At 33.2% G+C, this 12,578-nt stretch overlaps 1 protein-coding gene across 1 annotated transcript; it reads left to right on the forward strand.

The window, feature by feature from the left end:
• The first annotated feature begins 11,324 nt into the window (after positions 1 to 11,324).
• LOC111921827 (uncharacterized) lies at positions 11,325 to 11,946 on the forward strand. The gene is made up of 2 exons (XM_023917407.3): positions 11,325 to 11,705; positions 11,793 to 11,946. Exons 1-2 carry the CDS (start codon positions 11,384 to 11,386, stop codon positions 11,807 to 11,809), a joined length of 339 nt encoding a protein of 112 aa, XP_023773175.1. The 5' UTR covers positions 11,325 to 11,383; the 3' UTR covers positions 11,810 to 11,946.
• Positions 11,947 to 12,578: the final 632 nt, after the last annotated feature.

Genomic DNA, 12,578 nt, shown 5'->3' on the forward strand with positions numbered 1-12,578 from the left:
TTGGCAGTTTTCAAGATTTACACTTAAGGAGATATTAGGAGAGTGGATTGCACTAGGGTTTTGTGCAACACTGTTATTCCAATACTCTAGGATATTAGAGTTCACTCCAGGAATAAAAATATTTTCTGCCAAAAATCTCAGGACTATAAATAGAATTCTGAACCAAATTAGTTCATTAGTTGAATTCCATTTAGAGAAAAGTCAAAATTCTCTCTCACGGATCTTCGGGTTTTTATCCCAAATTGTGAGTAACTCTTTCTAGTAGTGTTAGAAAGCTTTAAATGTGTTCATAACATAGATTACATAGCTAAATCATTCGATTTAGGAGTTTACTTCTCAAGGTGTTCTTGGGCGGTAAACTCCCGAAACCAAGCCTAGATTGTCCCCCGTGATATACTACTGCCTTGGACTTGTATAGGAGTGTATTAGGGACATGAAATCAAGCTAGAATCACCCAAGTTTGGGAGTTCACGTCCCAAGAATATCTTAGGCCGTAAACTCCAAAGAACATGCTCAAAATGGTGCTTTTAAGACACCTAAGGCTTAGACTTGATTTTAGACATGTACCCTAAAGTGTTTAAAGCCTAGAAAACACAAGGAATCCAAGTATTAAGGAGTTTACAGCCAAGACAAGTTCTTGGGCCGTAAACCCCTATAAAGGGGTCAAATGACACCCTAACTCCTTCCTTATGCCTAGAACCCAACATAGATCAAAACCTTGAAATGTTAGAGACTTGAAAACACCATAAACACCCTCCCAAGGGAGTTTACCGTCGTAAACTCCAAGGGAATATGGTCCCAGGGCCGTAAACTCGTTAAAGGAGTTAATAGGAAGCCTAAACACTTGATTTAGCCTTGAAACAATTCACCACTAGAGTTGTAGTAATTCTAAGCTTCATTTAGGGACCTCATTGAGAGTTTACGACCAGGAGTTTACTCCCCTGGGCCGTAAACTCCAAAACATGTGGTCATTAGACCTTAAACTCCCATTAGAGGCCTTGCACTCCTTCGTTGCAACCCATTAGCCTCCTAGCACTTGACCAAAAGTGTTTTCCTCGCGTTAAAATGTTTATACTTGTATAATTAGTTTTTTAATCACAAATTATTTATGTACATATGTCTTCATATGTAATTAGGATCATTGTGTGTGTCTAAAGTCTTCACTTGACACCAAGCACTTGTCCGATCCTTCCTTACGATAACAGTCCGTTCAATTCTAGTCACTTACTGCAGGTGAGTTCATACCCCTTAAATAATGTTATAAACTATTTTTAAATGTTTTATGGGGGGGGGATACAAGTAGAATCATGCTAGTTATTATATCAATCACATGTGATTAATATGCAACATTCAAATGATTTACTACACATTAGCCGTTTTACCAAACAGTTTCCTTCAAATGATTTTTATAAACATTTTATATGTGTTAAACTCCATATTACACTGTACATTTTACTCTGTATATTACATTTCAAACTTATTTACAATTGTGTTTCAAACACATGTTTCTTTATACTAAACTGTTTTATCAAACCCATGCCTTCAAATTGTTTTATAGATTGACATGAAGTCGATCTTTTCTTAAAATAATAATTATGTTCAAATGTTTTACAAAACTTATTTATGCTTTTATATTATAAATTGCATGCCTCTATATGTATAGTTATATAAGAAATGTTTAAAAGACTTAGGAAGACTATCCACCCTATTTCCTTTTCGCGCTTGAGATGTGGTCTGGTGGGATATCGGGTACTCGTTCGAAGGTCGTTTAAATATTAGTTATATATCATGTGTATATATAGTCATAAAAGGTCTTTCCAGTTCATCCAATGCCCTTGGGTAGCAAGGGTATACATCCATGTTCATACATACCAGTTAGATTACTAGTAAACTACCATAGGGGTAGTTTAGGAAGATACTAGAACTATTACTAGAACACAATATCATACAATGAGTCAGTTCATTCATGAGTCAATACTTTCTAGATCATTAATATAGTTGCTAGGTAGAGAGCACGTACATGACAGCTATAACATTACATTACATTACTATACTTGCTAGATAGAGAGAACACACATTAAAGCTAGCACACGTGGAACATTATAGTGAACTACTATACTATTACATGATCACACTTATATAAGTACAATTACATGATCACACTTACATGAGTACGCTTACATATACATAGGACATACATCACTAGGTGCTATAGCATGGAACGAGTTCAAGATCTAATTATACCGATGAATCACAACGCAATTGTGATCGTTATATCGAGTATACATGATCATAGTAATGTGGATGCTCATGCTTGCATACATGCATGGTTCATGGGTAGGTCCCAAAATCCCTTTGATAGGGGAGCATATAGTCTGGGATCTAGACATCACATTATACCTTATCCCTCAAATAAGGCAGTTGGGTACCGATGTAGTCATTTATTTCAAATGCTACAGTACTCATAAGTATTACCTTAGACTTAAGGTAATTGGTACGGTTGTAGTTCGGTACTACACCATAGTACTATTTCATTTTCCCATTACATTCACTTCGTGAATATTTCACACGACGTACGATAATGTAGAAAACTATATTTTTGGCTAATAAAAGTCGGACTTGGGAAAATACACACTCTTACTAGAGACACACACAGACACTAGATGCCTTGGTAGAAGGCTACATCGAGATTAGTTAAGTCTTGGTAGAAGACTCCCTGTTATAATAGTTGAAATCATAGGGATTTCTAGGGTTTTTCAAACGTTTACAGTTGTTTTACAAACATTTTCATACTTACAGTTCATTTACTTTTTTTATATACTTACAATTTGTTTACATATAAATGCTTACAAACTCTTACATACAATTTAGACACTAAAATACTTATGATCTCACCAGCTTCAAAGCTGATACTCACTTTCAAAATTACTTGTATCCTCAGGTCATCATAGACAGGTACCGATGCAAGGATTAGGGAAGATGGAGCTCGTTGAAGACTCATCTTTCATTTTGATTTATCCTTTAGTGTTTATCGAAATTTGACAGAACACACTTGTATAATAATACTTTTATTAATGCAATGGATGATGTTGTTGCTTGTTTACTACTTTACATTGTTGTGATACTGTACATGACGTCCTCCGCCCTAGAACGTTTCCGCCGTTCTTGGTTTTGGGGTGTGACACACACACACACACTACAAGTTCCATGAGTTCATCTCGGCCCCCTTGACTCGAGTATGGATCCTCTGCTTTTAGTAGTACGAGCCCATACTACCTTCCACATCTATCTGTACTTTCCTCAAAAATTGCCTTGACTCCACTAAGTCCCTTTCACTACTACTGTTTTCCGTGCTAATCTCTTCCTAGGCTTGCCCTAGGGTAATCTTTGACCCACTCTCCGCCATTAGCTGCATAAGAAGTCCCTGCTACCTTTCCCTAACTAGCTCGCGAATACTTTTACATATTACAAAGACCAGATAAATCTTCAAATGAGAGGTCTCTCCCCACAACGGTTGGACTCAAACTAGAGCTACGCAAAAGGGATAAACCTAACCTTCTGAAATTATTTAGTCCGCGTAATATTTAACTTAGCGTGTTCATTTACTAGTTAGTTAAAGATAGCTATAACTCCTAAAAACACAAAGAAAGTAGCATTCGATCATTGAGTAATCAAACCAAGCATATCCTAATCAGGCCATCATATCACTGACTAATCATTACTAACATGCAGTTCAATAAGCTCATACAGTAAGCATACAGGGCATCCTTCCTAGATACTTAGCCCTAATCTAGCATGCAGTTTATATATTCATAATTCATATCATAACATAAACATGTATGGGTAATTTGGGAGAACTTACTTGAGCTCAGCTGATTGCATGCACCACACCCTTTTTTAAATCCTTTTTATAAAAATGATTTTATTTTGAAAATTTCCATACCAAGTCCTCAGTTTGAGTTCAGACACACCCAGGAGTGTGCCCGAATCCCTCAAACCAAGGCTTTGATACCAACCTGTAACATCCCAAAATTCATGACCCAAAATTTCATTTTAATTATTAAATAAAACCATAGTTATGAAAACATCCATCAAAACATAAGTCAAAGTATCCAAAACATCACAATCAGAGTATCCATAACAAAAATATCAGAGTAAACATCTCAGGCTAAAACATCATGGTGTGTGCAATGCAATCATCCCGAGCTCTTCCCTTTGCTACCGGAAGTACCTGAAACCAAAACTAAAAACCATAAACACGAAGCTTAGTGATTTTCCCCGAACTACTACATACCATACACATAAGCACATAATCACATATAAACATGTCGTGGGCCCCGCCTGACATCGAGCAAAGCTCGGTATACATATAAACATATCAACAAATACACATAGAATAATCACATAACATAAGTATACAGACATTCCTCAGGCCCCGCCCAACATCAGACTGTAGTCCAGAAACATATAATTACAGACACACGAAAGAATCACGAAGACATCAAGCATAAAAACATTACTCGGGCACCGCCCGACATCGGATCGTAACCTGGAAAACATATAAACATAAATCGGGCACCGCTTGGCATCAGATTTTAGTTCAGAATACATATAGTCATAAATATGGGCTGACATTAGTGCGTTTGACCCATTCAAATAGGAGGAAACTCACCTGAATGCTGAATCTCACGGTAAGAAATCTCTAACGGCTGTTCTGTCGACTCCCGAGCTTACCATTACCAAAATAATACTCAGTCAAAATCCATTAATCGAAACTTGAGATAAAATGACCATTGTATCCCTGAGCTAAACTGGTCCATGAACTAGGCCCAAATCCATACACAAAGGCCCAATCACTAGATAGCCTTCCCAAGCCCACTAGTGGCCCACCAATGGCCCAATTTTCTAAATTGGACCTAACTCCTCAAATGGGCCTTCCTTTAAGCCCAAACATATTTTTAGCCCAAACTGATTTCTGATGACCCAATAAAGCCCAAAGCTAAGAAGTCCAAGAACCAGCCCAAACCGAGGCCTGCATGCGTGAAGCTGTCACACCCCCAAACTAGAACAGCGGAAACGTCTAGGGGCGGATGGAGTTACTTCATGTACAATATCATAACAATTGAATATTATTGAAACATAGCAACACAAACATTCATACATAGAGAATTCAAGTTTACATTGTTTACAACACTTTGTTTGTTCAGAAGTTAAATACAAATACTGAAAAGTAGAAAACAATGAGATGACGATGCCGACCCTCAAGAAAGGTTGAATACCTGACTACTAGTTTTCTGATAATACAAGTGATTTTAAAAATAATGTCAATAATTTATTTGGTGAGTTCGTAAGCGTTTTTGTGTGAGGAGGATTTGTAACGTTTTCGCGTAAAATGATTTGTATAATTCCAAAAAATTCAATATTTTCTTTTGTAAATGAAATGTTGTCTTAGACCTTAAGGCCAAAAATGTACAAGTTTTCTTATCTTAAAATTTGTGATGTGAAGAATGAAATTCATGTAAGTAGTGTAACCCTTACTGGTTCCTTCTATGATCACTTAGTGTATACGAGTTATATATAAATAAGATCAAACAGACAGTCGATTAAATGATTCTGCCCTAAGCCCACAACCAAACAAGGAACATGAAGTAAAGCGGAAATCATACATTTGATTGCCTATTGTTTCTTTATTTTATATAACCCTAACGCATACACTAAGGAATTATAGAGAGAACGATAATGGTCCTATCAAAAATGTAAGTTGCACTGTACTAGAAAATAGTATGTTGTAATTGTATTTGTATGTAATCCTTTTTAACGTATGTGTCTGAATTCACCATCTGTACTGTAAAGTATTGTATTATAGTCTTGCTTATTAAATAAAACTAACTGAAGTTATTTATGTATTCATACACTAATCGTATTGTTAATACCAAATTGTGAGTTATTATAACCATGCTTGATGACTTAGGATGGCCTGATACGACGTTCTTCAAGCGTCGACAAACATACGACATTTGTCACCCCAAGCCTGCCGGCCTAACTATAGCTAACAGTTTAGGTGCGGATTTGTCAGTCCCGTATATATATATATATATATATATATATATATATATATATATATATATATATATATAGATATATACACACACACACACATAAGTGTCACGCTCTCCCTCTCGGAGACTCTGGTTATAATGTCAGGTCTTTTGTTGGTACTTAGATGAGTACTTGAAGTGTGTCTCACAAAGCTATATTGAAGGTTACGTGTAGAATAATGAAAATCCCTTTTGTAATGAATAAACCATATGTATGTCGTATAAACTATACCTAATATAGTTTATAGGTTTGTTTCCGTAATGTATCCCGAACTTAGTGAAATAGTATGTATGTTCCATAAACTATACCTATTATAGTTTAACATGTTTGTTTGTTAAGAGCATTTATATATAACCATTTATATAAATATGTAGTAATTATCTTGTCTAGTTTCAAAATGTAAAGTCAAAACATTATGTTTTGGGTTGTAACCCACAAAATAGTAACTAACTAGAATGTACTCTCATTGTTATGAAAGTTATATTTTAGTAAAACCTTCAAAAATCATGTAGTTTTACAAGTCTTAAATTTCTTATGATTTTATAGCATAGATTATGCAAATAATATCTTATCTTTAACGTAAAGATGAAAACATGTAAATATTTGTGTGATAAACAAAATTTTACTTGTATTCCCCTCTAAAAACATGAAAAAGCTTGAAAATGTGGGGGTATGAACTTACCTTGAGTGGATTTGTAGGTACCGAGAGGGAATGAAGTGAAGGATTCAAGCCTAAACTCTTGAATGGATTTGATGAACTTCCTTGGAGGTGATATTATCCTAAGGGTTTATCACATTTTAATGTGTGTAAATAGGATGATATGGACATGATAATGTATTGAGTTACTAGGTATTCACAAAATACCTACCAAGGATCTAGAAATAGCTTGAAGATTTAACTCCTTTGCAGTTTGGAATTATTTTTGACAGAGAATGGGGATTAACAGAAAGTAGAAAGAAAAGGAGTGTTGGAGTTTGGAGATAAATTCATCCAAGATAAGGAAGAAGGTTGATGTGACATTTACTTGGAAATCTGTTGGTTATTAACATAGATATTTGTTGGGTATTCATGTAGGATATTGTTAAAGTTTGCATGGGAAAGTGGTGGAACATCAGTTCACAAACTCAAACCCCTTATCTAGACCTCTAAACCGAAATCACATTGATTCCCCAAGAGATTTTGGTCCTAAGCTTCACCCATTAAGGGATTTCGGTCCTAGTGATTTGGATTTAAGGGGATTTCAGACTTAATGAACTTAACCTTGGAGTTTTCGGCCTTAGTGCTTTCTATGCATTGAGATTTCAGTCATAGGTTCACCCTAGGGTGTGTTTTCTGTTTTGAGTCATCCACTTATGGTGATTTCGGTTGAGTTGTGTTCTAGGGTGGGTGAGGTACTAAGCTAAATACTATAAGACAATGTTCTTAATTTATGATTCCTATTCCAACTATTTGTCTAGTTTTGCTTTGTTAAAACTTGTTTGCTTTCAAGAGGTTATCTTAAATATGATTACCAAAGTATATATATACTTATGCCCTTTTAGTTTTCAAGGTTTTATTGTAACAAGGTTACAATTTAGACTTTGCTTCATCCAGAACATTCGGGTTTTCATAGAAGCCCATTCCGACTGAGTGCGTAGGGCGTAGTCATCTGTACGCTAAGCGTACAGGCTGCATTGCTTGTATGTTGTGCGTATGGGCTGGTACGCTCAGTGTATTCTATTGTTAAGCCATATTCTCAAAATAGCTTAACCCCTTAAGATCTAAAGCTCCAAACACAGATCTGAATCCATTAAAGCGTCTTAATCCATAAAGTCGATCACTTGGGGGATTGTAAGCCCCCAAATGGGTCCAAACTTGAAATATGACAACCTACTTCATTGAAAATGGGCAAAACTCATGCATGAACACATCAAGACCTTCAAGATGATAACTTTCTGACTTGGGGACTCAAATAGCACCAAGGATAGCAACCCTAAGCCTAGGAATCAGTTTTGAGCAATAAAGCTTCATCATTGGAACCAAAAAGGTCCAAAAACTCAACACAAGATATCTAAGCACTTATGGATAAAGTTCAGGACTTTATACCTTAAAAAGGTCTGAAATAAAGCAATAATCCCAGATTTACAACTTCTCTTTTGCACCAACACCTTGCCTTGCCATTCACTTCTTTGGGGAATGGATCAAAACACCAAAATGCTCTCAAAAGGCCTTCCAAGAACAAGAACACACAAACTATGGATTAGGGTTTCGTGGAAGATGCTTAAGGGTGAGAGCGAGGCTGGGCTTTAGGGCATAATGTTCTCTATATAGTGATTAACCCTAAAATTTAGGGTTTTGGGGACTGCACACATACGCTGCATGTACTCTTCAGTACGTTGCGCGTACGTGCATGACATGCACGATCAACTTACATCAGTATGCTGCGCATACATAGGGTGGTACGCCCAGCGTACGACACCCTTAAGCCCACTTTGCAAGGATCCAATGGATCCAAGCCTAATCAATATAAAATAATTAATCCAATACATAAATAATACATTGAAGAATTACTGAGCGTTACAAAAAGATAAAATTTCATGACTTTTGAAAAACTCTTTTTTCCTTTTGGCAAGGATATCAATATTTGATGACTTTATTTATTTTATTGGGATAAATAATAAATTTTTTTCATCCTATTTGATTATTATGTATACAAAATAAAACTGAAACAAGTTGTTATTTTTATTTTGCCAATGTAATTTGCCATGATGATAAATTAGGTAAAATTTTGTATTTGAGTTTCGTTGATAAAAATGACATGTAAAGCTTGATAAGAAAATTAATAAAAATTATTGAAAGTAGGAATAATATATGTAAGATATTAGATTATAAAAATCAAAAATTGCTATAAATGTTTTGTAATATAAATATGTTTTAAGCACCAGATTTTTAGTTGAATCGGTCTGGTGACCTTAAGTTAGTTCGACCGTGGTCCAACCCAAATTCTATAGTTTTTTATATTTTCCTACATAAATACATATATAAACGAAATAATTTTCCTACATTTTGTTGTAGTGTGCATCGGTCTTTGAGTAGTACATTCCGGCTAACCTAATCCCTTGAGTTGTTTAATGTGTTTTGGAAATATGTTATTTTTTTTAATGGCTAAGCGAAATCTAAATTTCGAAGTCAATAAATGGTTTTTTTTGTTGATTTTCAACCCGTTTTTTGAATAAACATCCGATTCGATCCCCTCGAAAGGTTGACATAAAATCAGTTGTTGTTGGACCTTTCTGGGTCCCACTTATCCGGTCTGATCCGTTTGAATGAGTTTTTAAAACTTTGTATAAAAGAACTTGCTATTTATATATAAATCATTTTATGCAATAAAAGTCGGCTAAAGGTGTCAATTTTAAAACATTAGTGAAACTAAAAGTACCAAAGGTGAAACTTCAAATTACTTTAATTATAGCTGCGTCTATAAAGAATTTTACAGGTTTAGTCATGCATCAAACTTTTACTATGAATTGACCCTTCCCAAAACCAATACGCTTTTAATTTATATTTTATATATACTTAATATTTAATTAATTTAATTAAATTCAAATACAACTTAATATAAAAAATGAATGTCTACATAATCTTTTATTTGGTGAAAATGTAGCAAATGGTCATTCGTAAATCTAAATTCATTTTTTCAGCTGTTCATTTTATCTTTTTTTTTTTTAATATGTGAAATACAATAAATAAAATTAGAGTAAAAAGAATGAAATGTTTTACATGTTATAATTCATTTGTAATAATTAAACAAATATGTTATAGATTGTATGTAAATAAAAAATATAAAATATTATAGAATAATATAAAATATAAAAATGTAAATCGTAGCTATATATATCAAATGATTTTATAGATTACACATAACTTTAATAAAAAAAATAATATTTGGTTAATAATAATTCAAATAAATACATCAAAATTTATATTAATAAATTTCAAAATCCAAATAAGATATGATAAAGACATCTTTTAAAACATAAAAAAGTGATAATATAATAAAGTAAATGCCCACTTTAAAAAGTAAAAAACCTTAATGTTGTTTATAGGTAGTAGTTAATAATTTTTTTTAATTTGTATTGTATAGTTTGTGAGTATTTTTTTATAGGTAATAGTTAATAGGTTTTTTTTTTTATTTTTTATTTTGTAGTATAGTGTTTAAGCGTTCTTTCTACTCATTTTTACAACCCAAGATTACTAAAATCTTTCAGACCTAATTTACTAAACATGTTAAACTGTTTGATACATTTAAAAAAAAAATTAATAGAGTTGAATATTTGAATAGTAGTTATATTATGTTATTTTATCTGATTCATTTAAAATACATTCATTGTTTAATTTATATAAAATACATAAAACTTTAAGTGATTAAGATATTTTAATCATAATATATTTCTTCGCTAAGTTTACTCACATATGTCACTCTTATACAATCTAACCAATTTTTTCTTAAATTTTCTGTTATTTATTTTTAACAATCAAAAAATGCTCAGCTAGTAAAATCAATATTTCTTATAAAACTTTAACAACTCGATCCCCTTAAGTCTGTATACTTTTAACAAATGCAGAACTTATATAGCTTTAATCTATATATAAAGATTAGGAGTTTACCAAACTTTGTAAATTTTAAAACTAAATTTCTCCTTGAACTTTTAACAAAACTAACTCTTTTATTTTGATGTTGAGTCACATTTAAACAGCAAGAGCACTTTCTCTCTTTAGTTTGCTTTCAAAAACACAGAAAATGTATTGATTTAAGACATATTTCCAGATCTGAAACTGTTAAACATAAAACAAAAAGATAAATCATTTTAATCACAATGAACATATCCCGATTAATAACTCATAAGCAAAATAAACCAAACATTCTATTTCTTGTATACACCAATGAACATCAACAAATTGTCTGATTTGTCTATTCTTTACAATTAAGATACCAAAAACAAAAAACATAAATATTACAATCTCTGATAGTGGCATGGAAATAAATAAATGTGATGCTTAACATCAACGGTGTTTGGTGGTCGTGTTTAGACAAGAACCCCAACATGCAAAACGACGGTGTAATTTATAAACGGTTAAATGCTCTCACACGTAACACAAGAATTAACCCCAACATGTTTTTACCATTTTACCCTCTCTAACCCCTTATAAATACACCATTTCTCAACCCCACAAAACACCATTAATAGTTCAAAACCCTTACAAGCATAAACCATTTCATTCCTCTCATAATACCACCCTCCAATGGCAATCTCCACTTCTCATTTTATGTATTTTGCTATTGTCGTTTGTTCATTGGCTACAATCTTGGGTAACAATAACTCTGTCTCAGCTCAATGCCAAGGTGATGTGCAAGGGCTCATGGAGCAATGTGCTAGATATGTACAAAAATCTGGCCCAAAGATTCAACCATCTGGTGGTTGTTGTGGTGTTGTGAAGAACGTAGATTTGTCATGCGTTTGCAACCACATCACAGTTGAAGTTGAGAGTGTTATCAGCATGGAGAAGGCTGCATTCATTGCTGAAGCTTGTGGAAAACCACTCGCCCATGGATCCCAGTGTGGAAGTAAGATTTTCCACCAATAGTTTTCAAGATACCATTAATTAACATGTTCGTTTATTGAGACTTGTTTTTTATTTGTGTTTGTTTTAGGTTATATTGTGCCATGAAGCTTGAAGTAGAAAAGGTGGTGGCATACATCATGCATGGTGAAAGAGTTTGAATGTTGGAGACGTAACAGTGTTTAAGCTGGTTGCTTTTTGTACCAAATAAATAAAGTTATTATCTATGGATATGTTTGAGAAAATTTGAATTCCTACCCTATATTCTAATTTGTATGGTAAATATATAGATTGAAACAATCGATGGGAAAAAAATTCGTCATAATAGTTATAGATCAAAACAAACGATGACAAAAAAATGTGGTGGAACATGCCATGTAGTATATAGTTGAGAATTTTTTAAAAGCACATTGAATCAACAAAATAATTCTTGATAATAATGCTTTAAATTATTCATTTTTTCCAATAACTTCCTAAAAATCTTGATGATGTGTTTGAAATAGGGTGTGGATTATGCTTAACCAAAAAAGAAGGTTAAAAAAGAACGTACCAACACTATTTCAAAATTGAGAAAAAGGTAAGTTACTAGGGTATTAAAACATTTGATATCAAAATTTAATTGATATTCGAGAAATCAGGACTATATAAAAATATCAAATAAATAAATAAATAAACTCTTCTAAATTCTAATAGATAAAGCCAAACAATCAACTTCAAATAAAACTTTTATAAACCCATAAAAAGTAAATCAAAGTCTTTGCTTGTCCGATTAAATGTGTTGTAAATGACAGAACTTATACCCTTTTAGGTTTTGTCAGTTTTTGCTTTTTGCCAATGCAATGTGTTGTCAAATAAATGCTTTTCGTGATATAGTATA

The sequence above is a fragment of the Lactuca sativa genome, chromosome 1 (assembly GCF_002870075.4).
Source record: "Lactuca sativa cultivar Salinas chromosome 1, Lsat_Salinas_v11, whole genome shotgun sequence".
Lineage (NCBI taxonomy): Eukaryota > Viridiplantae > Streptophyta > Magnoliopsida > Asterales > Asteraceae > Lactuca > Lactuca sativa.